This window comes from Diadema antillarum, unplaced genomic scaffold (genome assembly GCF_040938485.1).
Source record: "Diadema antillarum isolate AM-2024a unplaced genomic scaffold, OU_Dant_1.0 scf00000134, whole genome shotgun sequence".
Lineage (NCBI taxonomy): Eukaryota > Metazoa > Echinodermata > Echinoidea > Diadematoida > Diadematidae > Diadema > Diadema antillarum.
The window spans coordinates 933,026-951,516 of record NW_027271023.1 but is presented as its reverse complement, the minus strand read 5'-3'; the positions used below and the strand labels follow the sequence as shown (position 1 = coordinate 951,516).

General features: G+C 37.9%; 1 protein-coding gene and 1 long non-coding RNA gene across 2 annotated transcripts; both read right to left on the bottom strand.

The window, feature by feature from the left end:
- Positions 1 to 1,449: 1,449 nt before the first annotated feature.
- LOC139720823 (integrin beta-3-like) lies at positions 1,450 to 9,663 on the bottom strand. Its single transcript, XM_071632159.1, has 7 exons — positions 9,508 to 9,663; positions 8,409 to 8,489; positions 7,473 to 7,568; positions 6,553 to 6,642; positions 3,755 to 3,942; positions 2,359 to 2,443; positions 1,450 to 1,572 (listed from the first exon to the last, which is right to left on the bottom strand). Exons 1-7 carry the CDS (start codon positions 9,661 to 9,663, stop codon positions 1,450 to 1,452), a joined length of 819 nt encoding a protein of 272 aa, XP_071488260.1.
- Positions 9,664 to 14,622: 4,959 nt separating this feature from the next.
- LOC139720875 (uncharacterized) lies at positions 14,623 to 17,622 on the bottom strand. The gene is made up of 3 exons (XR_011710191.1): positions 17,573 to 17,622; positions 16,173 to 16,260; positions 14,623 to 14,714 (listed from the first exon to the last, which is right to left on the bottom strand). It is a non-coding gene; the product is annotated as an uncharacterized lncRNA (long non-coding RNA).
- Positions 17,623 to 18,491: the final 869 nt, after the last annotated feature.

Sequence of the window (18,491 nt, the reverse complement as noted above, 5' to 3'; positions counted from 1 at the left end):
CAAAATGTTATTGCTCTTATACATAGGAGTGTACATAGGAGTGTACATAGGAGTGGTGCCTCTGGGCACAGAAGAATCACTTATAGGCCTCAATACTACTAAAAGCAAGAATCAACGGGAGCATTTGGGATCCTAGTGCAATGTGAGGATCTAACAGAAACACAATTGAGAAAAAGTGAAATGATTCAAGTTTTGTTTGTGAAGTTAGGTGGCGCCGAATCATTCGAACACATCTTTGGTGTGTTCCGTCAGTACTATCCGTACACCGGAAAGGTGCTTTTGAATGGAAACACAACAAATAATATCATACATAGAGCTTGCGGCAGACAAACAGACCTTCGGTTCGTTGCAAACACATTCTTCGTTGATGCAGCGGCCTCGTCCAGAGCATACTATTTTGGAATTTGGTCTACATTCAGAGAGAAGAGACCAAAATCGAGGGGAAAAGTGTATGAGAGATAGATAGATGGATAGACGGATAAGACAGAGAAAGAGAAAGAACAAAGATATAATTGCAAAGAAATAAACACGAATGAATCATTCATGAAAAGTAGTCATTTATAAAACATGCAAAACAAATTTCTATAAAGGCATTTTTCTATGCTAATAATCATGTCTAAGACATTTTTGTAAGTTACGACCCGTAGCAATTTTGATTATATTTACTTGCACCTTGCATACTCTTATGTGCCTCCTATGGATTCTGGAACAGTGTCTTAAAGTTATTACAGAAAGAATACCTCGGAAGCTTGCCTATTTACCACATTATACTAATACAATGCACTTGTTCTGTGTGTTGTTTCTGGTTGTAATCATGTTTTATAGTGTAAAGCGTAAAGACGGGACGACTCTATTATAATGCACTATAAACTTTAGGCACTATGACGATGATTACCAGGGTCATCTCACTAGACCGACACCCACGAGTCATACAGCCCACGAGTTCGACATTGAAAACAGGTCCATGAGTCATACAGCTCACGAGTCATACAGCCCATGAGTTCAACACTAGGCAAATAAAGCCCATGAGTCGACACTAGGTAAAAACAGCCCACGAGTTCGACAGATACAACACGACGCGTAATGTGTCGGTCTCGTGGGCCTTGTTGGCTTGGTGTCGAACTCATGGGCTGTATGACTTGTGAGCTGTATGACTCGTGGGCTGTATGACTTGTGAGCTGTATGACTTGTGGGCTGTATGACTCGTGGGTGTCGGTCTCGTGACGTGCACCCTGATTACCATGTGATTACCATTGTAAAGTGAAGTTTTAATGGTATTGATAATAATCAGACAAGCAGTTGTATATTAGCAGCACAATTACTGGTCCTATTATCACAATTATCGTAACTTTAATATCATTAACCTTTCTTACCATTACGATTACAGGAAAATAAATGTTGCCTACAATAGAGAATCAAATCTATAATCAATGAGTAGGGTCACGTGACTTACGCCATGCACCGTCTGAAATTGCCACTATACTGGCATAGCCTTCCATATCTTCCCGGGTTGCAGATACACTGCCCGCACTCGTACCTCCCATTGCTGTTGCACAGGGGACTATCTATGACCTAATGGGAAGAAAAACCATGCTAGCAGATATGTCCAAGCATGAAAGGTGCGCAAATATAACGTTATTATATGCTATAAACAAGAAGATCAATTGCCACTTAACTATTGATGTTAACTTAAAATGATTTCATTTCATGACTTTAACAATCTTGAAGTTGAATTTTGAATTGAAAAAAAAAATGAAGGGCCTTATACACGAGTGCAGGAAACAAGGACATTTCATCTGAATGATAAAACAAAAGTTTTGTTATACAGTTGCTCTCTGTCAACGCCTAAGTTTCCCTATAATCGTCGTTAAAATAGGGCTTTTTCCTGTGAATTTGAAGTTCTCTTTACGCAAAAAGCATTTTATCCCGTAGCATTCTATCGACACGGGAATAGCCCGGATCCGTCAAATACATTATTCAGTGTTGTACATCTATTGCGAGGACAACTACTCATTGAGATGACTTTTACAACCATTATTGTAATATAATCATCTGCTAAATGAGATATTTGATTTGATTTATTCTTTGTATAGCATGCTTTGAAATTACATCTATTTTCAGCAATTTCATATCAATGGAATATACATCATGAAATAACACAGTTATAAACATAATTGAAAAATACGCCTATTTTTAACAATTTCAACAATTTCCTATCGTATAGGATATTTACATCTGTAATATAATCACATACAGTATAAATCCAGTCATTAACGAGCCATCCCATTTTTTATAGATCCCCTAATGATAATACTTGAACGAAAGTTATCACATCTATTATACATCTCATGATCTCACCGCGTCTTCCTCGCAGTCGCAATCACAAACGATTTCGACGTTGACCGTCATCGCTTCGGCGACACCGACTGGACTGATGGTAAAACTGCCAACGCGAAGACCGAAAAATGAGAAAAAATTGCAGGCCAAAAACAAAGACAGAGATAGGGATTGCATTTCATCATGATTTTCCCAATTTTTATCCCAATTTCTATCACTGATTTCTGCGCAATGCGGAAGAAGAAGAAGAAGAAGATGTGGATGATGATGATGATGAACAACATTTATGTAAGATTTGTCAGGAGAACATTCAAAGGTACAGTGCATGTGTCACACATCATCCACAAGGTTGTAACTATTACATTGTATGTGCAAATCTTTTTTTTTTCTTCTAAACAAATTATGATAAATAAAAATTGTAGTTGTTGGCATGATTTTGATTCTACGAACCATTATAAACTCGTCCCATAATCTAAAACCGATGTTTTAAATCGATAGCTATACAATTAGATTTGTCGATACCACTTGCAACTGCAGTTAATGACTCGTACTATGTGTTAAATCTAAGTGTAAGTTCTTATCACGTTCACGTTGGCTTTAATCAACCGACTAATGTTACAAAGATGGGTTATAGTCGGGGTTTAATCAAAATTGAACCTGTTATAAAAAGTTACAGTTATTCCGAAGGTTCGTAATCTGCAAACGAAAATGAGGTTCATAATTTTGAAGGTTCATTAACAGTAAGCACTTTTTTTTTCATTTTCGGCTTGCAGAACCTTCGGATTAACGAATCCCATTTTTTTTTTCATTTTCGGATTAATGGACCTCCGAAATAAGGACCTTCGGAAAACGCCACAAAATGTTCGGATTAATGAATGCTATTTTATTGTTAAACTAACGAACCTTCGGAATAACGAACATCAACCATATTATAAAAAAGTGGAATTCTAAAGTTGCACATTTGTGCTTAAATTAGTGATTTAAGGACAACTAGTAGCAGACATTATCTATATTACATGAAGTGATGTCACAGCCTCACAAGCATTACATTGATTTGCTTATGAATCTTTCACTATTTTTTTTTGACATGAATAAAGAAAAGCTGAAAATCCTTCCCATCAAAATTTCGCCGCAGAAACTCAACAGGTCATGATTATAATATATGGTTGCAAATTTATCGGCAAATACGTTTTTTTTTATCATTGCGCACAAACCGATTTGAGAGTTCTGAGTTAATGGGACATCATCACCTCAGCTATTCTGCACTTGCGGTTGGCAACAAATGTCACTATTCCGATTATACTCTGAATAACTTGAACATGGTGTGTGCAATTGCACTTCACAGTATAAGTGGTCCACACAGAGTCAACGTTAAATGTAATCCCAGTAAAATCAGGTAATTGACAGCGCTCCATACCTTGTTCTGCCATCCTCCACGCAGCCCTCGGCGGTTACATCGACGCGGAAGTGCGCGGCTTCCCCGCTGGCGAGGCCCGAGCAAGACGTCGAGTTAGGGGTCGCCACGCCCTGCTCGCAATAGGCGGTGAAATCAAAGTGAAGTGCGTCGTCTGCGCGAACTTTGAGCTCGACATTCGATGTTATCAACTGTAACATAATCAAGCGATAGAGACGTGTTACCTCCAAATAGCAGACTACAACAAAAAACCAATAGTATACGTTGCATTTCGACGCTCTTTAATCTATTGCACGGAAGGAGATTTATTCCGTAGCTTCTCATCACTTTCCTTTCTGATGGGCACATGTTTTGAGACACTCAATGTACGATACCCCACCCATCCCGAGAGGAAAGGGGACGGGGCGGGCGGGGGGGGGGGGGGTCTATACTTACCTTTCTGTGAGCTTTTTGCAGAGATAGTTGCATAGGCAATACTGGTTACATTATCAATACATGCTCCTATTACAGAGCTGCCAAAAGTAGCGGACACCAACGGGGTTCAAACTCAACAGGGTTCGAAGTTGAATGGAAATTCCAGCGAACCCTATCACTTCCAGTGATTGAAAGAAAACTTCCGGTCCTTACGTCATGCCCTGGGCACTATGTATTATAGCCCCCATATTTTCATATTACGAAATTCTACTTATTTAGATAGAAATAGAAATCATCACACATTCAAGTAATGTGCAGTTTAATCGCCCGACACTGTACAGGCATGCTAGCCTGAAAACATTAAGCTGCACATTACTTGAATATGAGACCATTCTGAAGCAAATAATTTTCACACAACAATAGATACATGATGTACTCTTAAATGAATCCCACAAGGATTAGAACAATCATCCCCCAGCATTCCCACTGATTCCCACTTATCAGTTACTAGCTGCCATCCCCTTTAAGTTACGTTCAGACCGTGATCCTGGACTTCGAGGATAAGTTAACTTTGCGGATAGGCTCGTAGTTAAGTATCATTCAGGCGCCAAGTGTCGTATGGTCTCACGAAATGACAACTTACTGTAGTATCGCAAGTGTTATTTGTTTAATTTGTTTTGTTGTTTTTAACAATACCATACCATGTATGCACACGACCCAGTCATGTATGCACACGACTCCATAATGTATCGCTATGTTCAGTAGAAGCTAACAACATGGAGACCGTGTTTGGTCAGTCACAGTAAAGGTGAACCACAAATTCAGCTGATGTGTGATCAGTGTTGTTTATTGTGAACATTCAAACATTACAAGCCCTCCCTTTGTTAACAAACGTTGCAGCATCCTTTCAAATCTTGATGACCATTTATACTGTGCAACTTGATTTGACAATTCAAATTTTAAACTCTCCTTGCTCGTCAATGAACATATTATATACTAAGTGTCATATTAAAAGAGGAAGATATAAACTTTGTGATGATATATATTATATGACATGAATTGTTCTATTTTACTGGGAAAATATATAACTGAAAAAAAAATTATCTGGGTTTTGGTAATTAAATCTGTTGAGTACACTCTGGCAATTAAGGAGTCACAAATAACAGTCAGTTGCTCCTTAGTTAAATTTCTTTTTATAATAAGGTTTAACATTCTATCCAAGGTGAGGAGGAATGTAGTATCGCAAGTGTTATTTGTTTAATTTGTTTTGTTGTTTTTAACGATACCATACCATGTATGCACACGACCCAGTCATGTATGCACACGACTCCATAATGTATCGCTATGTTCAGTAGAAGCTAACAACATGGAGACCGTGTTTGGTCAGTCACAGTAAAGGTGAACCACAAATTCAGCTGATGTGTGATCAGTGTTGTTTATTGTGAACATTCAAACATTATAACAACGAAATAACAAGTGACAACGCCAATGTCGTCAACAAGGTGACAATTTCGTGACGAAATTGTTATTTCGTCAACGCTACGAGATTACAATTTGTTAATTGAATTGCTATTTCGTCAACGACATTATCATTTCGTTGACGACATTGCCATTTTGTTGACAAAATTTTCATTTCGCGACGAAATGGTTATTTCGTGACGACATTGTTAATTTCGTCAACGGATTTTTATTTTTCGTCGACAAATTGGCGATGTCAATTGTCAACGTAAAAAGCTATTTCGTCACGAAATTGTCATTTCGACACCCAGACACCCATGACTCACACGACCCACGAGTTAACAGACCGTGAGCTAGACACGAGGCAAATAAGACTCATGAGTCCGACACAATCCAAGCACACACGCTCCGCGATTCCCACACTAGGCAAAAAAACAAAACAAAAACAAAAACAAAAACAAAAAACTGCCCACAAGACCGACAATGCGCACATTAAGCCTCGTGGTGCAATGTCGGACTCGTGGGCATTTTTTTTTGTGTGTGTGTGTGTCTAGTGTCGGACTCGTGGCTTTGTTTGCCAAGTGTCGGACTTGTGGGCCTTATTTGCCAAGTGTCGGACTTGTGGGTCTTATTTGCCTAGTGTCGAACTGGTGGACAGTTTACACCTTGTGGGCTTATTGTACTTGACGTCAAGCTAGTGGGCCTTGTTCACATAGTGTCCTGCTCGTGCTATGCGGGCGCTATGCGTGGGCTGTATGACTCGTGGGCTGTGTGACTTGTGGGTACCGGACTCATGACGCGCACAGGTGAAAACGTGGGTACCTGACTCAGGTCCCAATCATTAAAGAGTCATCTGGTCCTCAGGCCTCTGGTAGAGCAATGGCAACTCTAAAGAGGCCACCCAAGATAAATAAGACCACATGACTTACGTTATACAATTCCCGGATCAGGACTACAACGTTTCTCGAATCTTCGGCAAGTGGAGCAAGGTATGAGCCCGGGAAAAATTGTCGGAGTCTCTGTAGCGAAAACAGAGACAAGTCATTCCTTTTAGGAAAACGTATGGAAGCAAACATGTATTAAAAGTTACTTAGTGAGGTGCATGACATTTGATCGTGATCATAGATTGGCTGAGGAACCATTAGAGTAATCTCGATTGTTTTAATTATGCGTGTTTTATCTTTGCTGTATGTACGTGTGTGTGTGCGTGCGTGCGCGCGCGTGTGTGTGTGTGTCCTGCTCCCTCATGGGGTTACACTATCACATTGAACACGATACAACACGCCAAAAAAAAAAGATTAAAAAGATATATTCCGTCAATCTAATAGGAATTTTCTTTTTCGCATGTGAAATAAATTTAAATTTGAATTTGAATTTGGAATGAGGAAAGCACCGTGGCGGCTGCACAGAAGACAAACGAAAAAAAAAGAAAGAAAAGAAAGGTGTTTCATATTCCCGCGCGCAGAGGTGCATAACTGGTGTGTGTATCTGTGTGCACTGAGGTTTCACATTCTCACGAGGAATATCTGATTTGATTTACTTTGAATAGATTTGATTCGATTTGGTTTGATTTAATTTATATTCACACCGTTAGAGAGCTTTCTCCACATAAATACATCAATCAGGTGTAGATACACACTAACTAGAAATTGATAAAACATACGGCGATGACGATGTATTGTTGAAGATACTGATGGTGTGCTGATGAAAATGACAAAGATATAAAAGTTATACTACTGGGTACTATTACTTCTACTAACAGCAATAATGATGATATATAACAAAAACAATAACAGTTATTGTCATAAACTATTCAACCACCAACAGTCTCACCCGCTCTCAAACTTACCTCGTAAAGCGGAGCCATACTTGATGGGACTGCAAATAAAAGGAAGATATTCTGCTCCTGTAGCTTCTCAGACAGGTGTCCAGGAGATGGGTAATCCTGGGGGAGGGGAATTAAGAGCAGTTACTGTATGTATCACATTGAATATCAGCTGTCAGAGTCACATGGGGAAAACAAAGCAATGCGTGCACGTCACGAGTGCGATGAGTTGGCTCAGTCGGTAGCGCGTCTGCCTCACGATCCTAAGGACCCGGGTTCGAACCCGAATTTGGACTGTGCAATGTTGTGTGTAATCATACCGTCCGCTCTAGCAAGAGGAAAAACACTCTGTCCCTCGGATAGGACAAATTAATGAAGGTCCCGTGTATGAGAGATTCATGCACGTAAAAGATCCTGCTTCATTCATTCATCGCAAAGAGCAGGGTGTTTAACCCGGTGAAGTGGTCCCGCCTCACATCCAACTGGACCCCATGGAAGACCAGCTTAGTGTAGCTGAATACGGGATGTCCAGCCATCTTCTCAGATGGAAATAAACAAACAAACAACACCCACGAGTCATACAGCCCATGCGTTCAACATTAAGCCAATAAGGCCCCCTATTACAGCCTGTGCTGTAAATGTGGGACTCGTGGACTGTTTTTACCCAGTGTCGAACTCATGGGCTTTATTTGCCTAATGTCGAACTCATGGGCTGTATGGCTCATGAGCTTTTTTTTTATGCCAAACGTCCATGCCGTAAATTCCATTGCATGAAATTCACATTACGACCAATACATTGTTATACACCAGCCAGACATTCAAATGATCGCCTATAAACGATAATGTTGTGTATAAGAGTGATTTATATTTCGTGTGTAATTTTGTAAAAAAATTTCGGTTATGCATGCGAACTAGGATCGAAATATAAATGAATACGTAAATGGACTTCTGATGGCTCACCATAATCTTCTCGACGGTGTAATCACCGCTCTCACTGTCCACGTGGCACTGTCCATCATTGGGAGTGACTATCCCAGCGATCTGGACCGATCGCAAGAGTGATTTTAAAAAAATGAAGTGAAAGGAATCACAACGGTATACTGCCCAACAAGGAGATTTTAATTATTACTATTAACACAATGCCGTAAAGATTAAAAACAAAGTAAATAAACTTCCGAGAGACCTTGGTAAGGTTTTGCGCCATCACTGGAGAAGTCGATCTTTCAAATAAAAGAGAAAATCTGAGAAGTGAACATTTGTCATTCAAATAACATAAATATAGTAAAGGAAAAATGCAAAAGGTTGCCAACAAGCAGCCACCCTATAGATGGTTTTTTTTTTTAATTTTTTTTTTACGTAATCAACATTGCATCTATATGTAATTAACATTCAAACAGCCATCAACTCTGGATGACACTTTTTTTTTTTACAGGCATGACCAAATCACATCAACACACATACACATTTACGATTTAAAAAGCAAGCAGACACTGATTTGTTATGAAACAGCGATTTCAAACCTCATGGTGTGTTTAATGGCGTTTATTTGGATATCAATGTGGAGGTAGCAATGTCATCATACAGGAAAAGACATTATGGTACTACAATTTTTACGGATTCACCCTTTAGTTGTGTACTAGCCACTTCAACCCCCCACAGCGGGGCAACTTCAACTCCCTCACAGCGGGGCCACACCAAATGGAATCGGTTCCAGAGGGGCAGCAAGGGGATGGGACATCTTTTAAAAGGGTAAACGCTCTCTAGTTGTAAGTGTCTTTACAGTATAGGCCTACACGTACATGCACACTCACATAAATCCAAGTATATATATATACACACACACACTCAAACCTGTCTACTATAGCGGCAACCCCAAGGGAGACGAAAAAGTGGCCGTTGCAGACAGGTGGCCGCTTAGGGTTGTTAAAATGGCTTTTCTCTTGGGGGATTGTGTTTCGTGGTCGCATACGGCAAGTGGCCGGTATAGACGGTGGTCGCTACAGACAGGTTTGACTGTATTCATACACTGTGAAATAGTGTATCTTGCATTTGTACCTACCCGTCCGTCCCCGCTTGTGTGGAATGTTTCGTCGGTCGCAAAGAAGATCACGTGACGAGTCTTGTCTCGCCAGCCGATGACGTCACGACAAACGGCGACCTGCATCAGCGCCTCTAGGCCACTTTCTGGGGAGTCCACGTTATGAGAGATGTTCATCGCACTTATGGTCTCCTGATACGGGAGAGTAATTCAAAGCAGATGACACTTCTACTATTATGTATACAAATACTCAATAATGAGACAAATATATAATCGTCATCACTATAATTTAGAGCAGTATCATCGGCGATCATAATAGCACTTATAATGAATACAAAAACGATAATTACAACAACAATATTGATATGAATAATGACAAGTAGATACGATCAAACCCAAATAATAGTGCTCCATAGTTTCTCTTTCCCTTTAAACGTAATGTCATAATTTTTCTTTACTTTGTAATATTCTAGGTTCTATTTTTGTAATTCATGAAGAACAAATGAATTGACAATATATTCGAAATAGTTGAACATTCCATGATCAAGGTAAAGCGACAGTTAGAGAAACATCACGTCTCCTTCGAAAATATTCTGACCGATCATAATCTCTCCAGACGAAAAAACAAAACAAAAACAAAACAAAAACAAAACAAAAACAAAACAAAACTCACGAGCAAGTGCCAAACATGGCAGTTTTCTTCTACTTTAAAGCTAAAGGGAACACTGACTTATTGGTATCAAATAAGTGGTGAATTACTGCCACAATTCAGCTTACCTTCAGTAAAGTAAGGTCATCAGTGAGTGACAAATGGTTCGTGAATTCGTACGGACTGGAATAACCCTGACGTACAATTGCGTCACTGTATAAAATAGTGAATACCAGAGTCATGAGAAACGGAAATATTTTACTAATCAGATAAGTTTGTTTAAACATGATATTCAAAATACGAAAATTTATCAATATGGCTATCAACACAAATAAGGGCAAACCCCGTATTACATCAATCAAAATGTGAGTTAGTGGTTGATGATGTTTCCTTAAAAGTGAATCTTTTAATGAGTATTTTCACAAATATGAAGTAATCTTGCCCAAAATATTCCACCGATTCATCGTTTATTTAGATTTAGATTATTTAGAAGTCCCCAATCCTAGCTCATTGTTTTTTTATTCCTTTGCATAGAAATGAATTATTAGATACAGCTCAGAATTTGAAAAATAAAAAAAAAGTTGTGGATATGACGGCAATGACAATGATCTTTTATTAAGATATTAAAGATTATATTGTCGATCCACCTGTACATGACTTTTTGTGTTTAATTTATCCGTAAGTAATGGTGCTGTCTCCGAGGCTATGAAAGTTTCCAAAGTAATTCCTGTCCATAAAAAGGAGAAAGGAAAGATATCTCCAACTACAGACCAATATCTTTTCTAATTTCTGTTTCGGAAACATTGGAAAGAGCTGGTTAGCGGCCTTTTAAAGTTTTTAGACACCCACAAAATTATTTCTGATCATCAATTTGGTTTTCGGCAAAAGTATAGCACATCTCATGCAATTCTTACCGTCTTCGATAAGGTCTCAAAAGCTATCGATGAATTTCATCATACCATGGAGTCTTCCTTGACCTCTCTTTGACCTTTGATACCACGGACCACAACATTAGTACTTCACAAATTATCACAATATGGTATCAAAGGAAAAAAAAACTTGGAGTGGTTCAGGAGTTACCTTACTAATCGAAAATAATGTGTATTTACTAACGGTCACACATCTACTATGCAAAAACGTTAATTGTGGTGTTCCTCAAGGCAGCTTTAAATACTCGGTCCTCTTTTATCTATTCTTCATGTCAATGATATGATATGCCAAATTCTTATGCCAAATTCGTTGTTATTTGTGGATGACACTCATGTGTTTTTATCTGATTCTGATTCTGATCGATTGATTGATATTTTAACATTTTAATGAAATTACTCCAATGGATAAGAGCGAACAAATTGTAAATTAATCTAAAAAAAAAAAACAACTTGATGCATGTTGTTCAGTAATTCTCTAGAAAATTTATCGAGAAATATTTTCCTGGAAGACACAATCATAGAAGAAGTGTCTTCCATCAATTTTTAGGCATGATTATGGACAATACACTCACCTGAAATTTACATATTGATTCTGTATGTCGTGTTATATTTCAAGGAATATAGGTGTTATAAACAAAGTTAGATTATATCTTCCAAAAATGCACTTTTTATGTTACACTCTGCCTTGTTACTACATTACTTAAATAATGGGATACTCGCATGGGGAAACACTTTTCTAGTTGTATAGAAAGAATATTATTATTACAGAAAAAAACTTCGTATCATTTTGTAACGAACCGTGGAGAAGTCGTACTAATAATTCATTTCACGAAAATAATATATTGAAAATCCATGATTTACACCGTTTGCAATTATGACAATTCACGTATAAGCTCACCAACCATTCTCTCCCCTTTGTATATATATATATGATTCCATTTTTATCAAAAACGAACTATTCATGCATATCCAACGCGCCAATCCAATGAACATTATTTGCCTTTGACTAAGAAGGTTTTTGCAAAATCTTTATTCTCCTTTTCTGGACCTAAATTCTGGAATTCTCTTGATGATAGCATAAAAGAAGTTTTAATACTTTTTCCTAACAGGTAAAAAAAAATTATTTGAAAACTTCTTATGCAACAGAGTAAGTTACTTCTTTTTTACTATTATTTTTAAAAATTTTGTTGCTAATTTTACTACTCCAAGCCCAAGCTTCTTGTGCCTCTAGTGCCCTGGTTATGACCCACCATTTCCTTTCTCCTTTCCCTTTTATTGTCCACCTCGGACTCTTCATAGCCATACCTTCCTCACTAATCTTTATATCTACTTATCTATCCTTCCCTTACAAGAGAGCTGCCTCGTGTGCCTCCTCCTTGTGTGTGCACGTATGTGTTTACTGTGTCTTTTTTCTATCTCTTACGCAAATTGTCTTTTTGTTTCAATTTGATTTTTCCTTTTATTACGAGGGGATTGCATACTACAAGATCTGCATTTTAGCAGTCCCCTCTAAGAGATTTCCAGCAATTTTGTTCCTGACTTTACCATAATGATATAACATTTATTGTATATATATTAATAATTTACCAGTGTCTTTCTTACGTATTATTATGTTCGTCACATCGTTGTGCCGATTTCGTGACATTATATGCCAACATTACATTGTACTCCTAATTATTTTGTTGGAAATGAAATAAATCAACTTGAACTTGAAGCTATTCATAAGGACTGGGCGAAATGAGTGTAAATTCTCACAAAGAAAAAACGAAAAGAAAAACAGAGATTTTGTCTGGTTGTTGGTTATTTGGGCAATATCCTCGATTTCATTTTTATTTTAAAGAGGAAATCCAGTCCAAATATAAGTTAGTCTGACGAAAAACAGTAAAATTACACGAGTTCAACGGTAAAAATTTGACTGAAATCAGATGGAAAATAAGGAAGTTATGAAATTTGAAGTTTTGATAATTTCTCCACAACAGTTCGAGTTCATGGGGTGGGTATGAATATGCAAATGAGTGAGCTAACCATGTCATACCCTCACAAATTTCCATTGATCGTGTAAAAAAAATACGAAAATTCAATGTGTCTGTCATTGAAGTCTGACATCTATTCTATATATTAACAGACATGCAGGAAACTTTAAAGACAGGAACCAATGGAAATCAGGGCTGCCATCTATACATGACTCCTTTCCGGGCAGCGACACTACCACCAGGCTGTTCCTGGCTGCCGGCAGTGACATGATGAATTTTGAACAAAATAATTCCCAAGGTCTGAAATTCTGACATTGTTTTGTCAAATAGTCCAAAGTTGACAAGGCTATTATTACTGGGTGTTTTTTTTTTCATCATTCGTCACGCTCTGTACAAATGCATGTATTTGTAACATCAAGGAGGTACTACCGGCTTGTCTATCATACCTCCTCGACTTGATGGATACATTTGTACAGAAGGTGACAAATGATTAAAAATACTGTCAACATAATTGACGTCTATTTATGTTTTTTTTTGGAGAAAAGTTATGGCAACACTCACCCATCTGCTGTCAAATCAACAAAAGGTGAGACCACCTTATCGACGAACGAGCCGAATCCTATCGTGACGTCATTTGACAGTTCTCTCAACGTGACACCTTTGGCACAAAAACATCAGCAATGCCAAGTATTGAAGAATACAATGCCACAATGACACAAGGAAAAGAATCGTTTTCTTATACTTTTGTTGGAATCGTCTAAAATTGATTCGATAATCGTCATGACACAATAAAGGTATATGGGATTGCTCGGGTTAGAGATTTTAATTGTCAGAGATTTGCAGAATAGTGGACGTCACCGTGGCAAGGTTTGAGAAATGCTGATAATCTTTGTCCTTGATGGTTATCATATCATTATTCATCAAAACGTAAAATCGATAAGAAAATACAAAAGAGCAAAATTAATAGCTTCATAGTAGATTCAACACCATTCTGCACCAGTTCCAAGTAAGAGTTCCACAACGTTCTTATTCTATTGCAACTAATTGACAAATTGCTCTACATCGACGTTCATGATATTTACAGTAAATTTACTGTTCAATATTACTGTTAGATATTTACCTATATATACGGAAATTAGTCAATCAGTTGCAATATCAACAAATGACCCAAGAAATTCAAGAATAATGAAAATTCATGTTCTATCTTTGATAAAAGCTATTACATTTTGTTTACTTGCTTGAGATCTGATTTGTTCCTCTCTTTTTTTTCTTTAAGAAAAAAAGTGCTTCACATTTAAGTCGATACTTAACCTGTTCCCGCGTATTTTCACTCTTCTATACTCAGTTGTTATTCCATCCTTTTATGAAAAAGGGAATGCAGAGATCAATTCAAATTAAATCAAACAAGATCAATCAAACTTGAATATGGTGTAGAATTGTTTTATTCCTCTGTCAAGTCCCATAAACCACACTTGAATAATGAAAAAAGGAATACCCGCATACTTACAACAGATATACAGAAAATATTAGGGCGCAATTTCTCACCTATATCATCACTTAGAGTGTTCAGGTTAGCAAGGTCATCCTGAAATGAAGTGCTGGCATCTACCAGGTAGTAGAAATCCAGCGGGGAAGATTCGGCATGACGTACGGACAGCTCAAGCCTCGCCGTTGCACCTGCCATAGTTGCAACGACAAGAATATAATATCTTATCAAACGTACACTGTGACGCGTTAACACCTCATATAACTACTAGCATCTTAGCAGCGTTTGGAGACACTGTGGCTCTATCAAAATCAGTATAGGCCCTACTCTTTTACTTATGCCGAAACGTGCTGTTAGACTTATCACGAGTTCTTAGTACCTAAAGCAATCACTTAATACTTGTGCCACGACTAGGTCTCAAGCTCAAAATCATCAATTTACGCATAATAATCATACACAAGGAAAACAGCAACATTTACTAAAATGTGTATGCATAAATACACGGAGAACCAGCAGCTAGGTCCATATAATGTTAAAAGAGTTCGATCTGAACCTTGGGGTTAATGAACCTTTAATGAACACCGAACTTTGGTAAATAACGAGACTTATTTCTTTTTCGGATTGACGAACCTTCGAAATAGCAAACGTGCAACCTACACTCCGAGGTCGTCACCCTTTACATATAAGCACAATGCTCATTGCTGATACTCAGTATAGTCTCCTCCAGTTGTACCTCGAAAATTGTGACTCAATTAATGTGTACACGTATACCACCCTAGATGCTTGATGAGTAAGTTTAGTTTTCACTGATTTTGTCATATTATGATAGCTGAATTGTCATCGATCCTTACACTTTTTACGTGTAAAGTGGACAAACAAAACAAACTAAGCCGAACTGAACTAAACACACAAATACACGCACACACAAACACACACACACACACACACAGAGAGCAACCGAACAATATTATTTTTTCTTAAATCTGCAATGATGAAAAAAATGCATGAAACCTATTTTTTACTTTCAATGTTCAACACAGTCATTTTAGATTCCCTGGACGAATCCTGACTGACATTTCTAAATTGGGTGCCTTCAGGCAGAAGCCCCTTCATACGTCCATGCCATGCATGCATGTATGATACCGCAAAATGTTGCTGAGGCGAGGGTACCTCAAGCAGATCATAATTGTGTTACTATAAGCCTTGAAAGTGGGGTCGTGTTCTTGCTCGGACCACCTTCACTTTTCATTTTCGAAAAGTCAAAAGTCAAAAGTAAACCTTTGAAACGTTATGCAACATTAATTTTGTACAAGTGTTATTTCTGTGGTATTGATTGTAGGTATTACATTTTCAATAGAATCATATAAAAAGGTTGCCTTCGAATATATTACATGAAAATTAAGAAGGCAAGAAAGTGGAAAAAACACAAAAGATAAAGAAAACCTTGACGATGAAGAGCCTATAATTCATGCAGACGCCGACGTAGACGTGCAATATTTGACTTTAAGGACGCGTAGAATTTTCGTACAATGTTATCATTCGTCAGGCAGGAGGCACGCAGCCAAATGGCAGTCTTAATTGTTGTCAGTCCGTTTACAGACTGTTCACCAAAATTTAATCCGTGAACAACACCGAAACATCGCCTTCACCTTTCCTCAGCCTCAGATTCACTTCCTGGGGAGTGATCTGCACAAGATCGTCTGGAAAGGGAGAAGACCTGTCCGTTAAGGGTAGACTCTGAAGGAAGAGAACGCGAAATCAGTCATTCATTCATCTATAGACATGATTGATCATTGCACCTAATTTCGTGTAAAACTAAATAAATTGATGTACAGATACATACATTAACTGATAAATAACAATAATATAGATACAATAAGAATCGGTACACTTTTTAAATCGATAGCTAAATGGATTGACACGCGACGGCATACACATAGGCATAAAAATGAATTTACACATTGTAGATAAGTCCATATAAGAATGCAAACGCAATATTCTTAAGTAAGCAGAGTGATGTAATGAAAATAAAAATTGTACCAGACAATCTCTTAAAAGCAAATGTGACAACTATCAAAATAGATGATTGCCAATGTGTCATACGCAAACAAGAATAAATAAAACTGCAGAAAACGATGCTAATTTACGGGTGCTACTGCGAATTGTTCTTTAAAAAATGTATATAGAAGTGGGCTCTGCTAAGGTCTTGGTCATATCTTGCTCTAGAGCTTCTACATAAAATGAACTCTGACGATGCTATGAGAAGCACAGACCTGAAATCTGCCCTGAAAAAAAAAAATAAACGGAGTAATACTCGGAAGATTCCGCAAAAGAGTCTCGTTTTATATTGGGCGTCATTGCCCCTGGACTCAACTGTGTACGAGCACTCACGCTCTCTGGGGTCATCCCACAGGCTCGACGCCCAAATGAGTCATACGGCCCACCAGCCCGAAATTGAAAAAAAAAATGTCCAGAAGTCATACACCCACAAGCTAGACACCAATTAAAACATGCCTATCAGCTAGACACTGTATAAGTAAATAAGACTCATGAGTTCGACACTAGAGGAAACGGTCCCACGAGCTCGACACTGTACGAGTAAGCCCTGTGATGTAATAATGATAATAATATGAAATATTTATATAGCGCTTAATATAATATGTTTCGAAGCGCTTTACAATAATCAAAACAAACAAACAAACATATAAATCAGCTTCGAATACAAATAATCAACTATACATAATCATCAGTTCTGTTCTAAAATAAATGGGTTTTAAATTTCTTTTTGAAACTGCCATTTGAGGTGGAGGACTGAATGTAATGTCAAGCTCGACCTTTTCTTTTTAGAGTCCAGTCATTGCCAGTTCATGGGCCTTATCTTCCTACTACCTAGCTCCAGGAAGGTATGTGTCGTGGGCCTATAGTAGTTGATATCGAGCTCGTAATCCGTCTTTACTCAGTGTCTGGCTCGTGGGCTCTATGACTCGTGGGCTGTGAGACTCGTGGCTGTCGAGCTCGTGACGAGAACCCACACCATCTTCTACAGTACCTTGCGAATTTCCACTCTTGTCGCCTCTGGTCCATGTCCACCACGACAACCGGCCAAACTGAGGTTTTCACTCGTGTCGCAGCGGTGCCCATGGAATTCCTTTTTTAATGACAATCAATGAAACAAAGCTATATGGAATAAAAGAACAGTCGCTTTTCATGGATAATACAGAGCGAGACTGAATTGAACCACCGAATGCTGCACAATTTTACCTGCAAAGCGAGACCGTGGTAAACCTTATTTAGACTTTAAGAAGCACACAATGAAAAATTTCTTCGTAACTATACCAGCATGCATGGTTATAGAGGGAAGAGTTTTTGAAATCGTAATTATCGTAACTGCTTCGTAATTGTGACCATGCATCACACACAGCCCCATACAGTTTTTGATGATAATATGTAGCCAACTTAAAGAGATGTTCCCAGTCCATCATAACAAATCAAATTTTATTGGAATATTACTTTTCTGCAAGGGAGTTTAAGGTTAATGGTCTATTCAAATTCAGCATAGGCCATCCTTTATTGCGTGCGAAAAAGGACTTTTGACTACGTGGAAAACGATGTGATTATCAGATGAAACAAATATACACTAACGGTCTTTCTTTTTATCACCAGGTCAAATCGTAAAAACGACTGTTTATTGTAGGCCTATTCATACAGTTCTATCATTCATTCATTTTCCATTTTTCTTCTTTTTTCATTTATATGGAGTTCCCATATTTTTACTCATATATGTACTCACATACTTCATGTTTGGTGAGCAGACAAATTGATACAGGGAAAAAACAACTGTCAAAACACTAACCTATTATAAAGGCTAAGCTTGTAGTCTTTGATTGTTTATGATTATTTCCATTCCCACTATAAACTCAACCAATGCTACGTTTGGTATGGTTTTGTGATGTAGGATCACGTAAAAA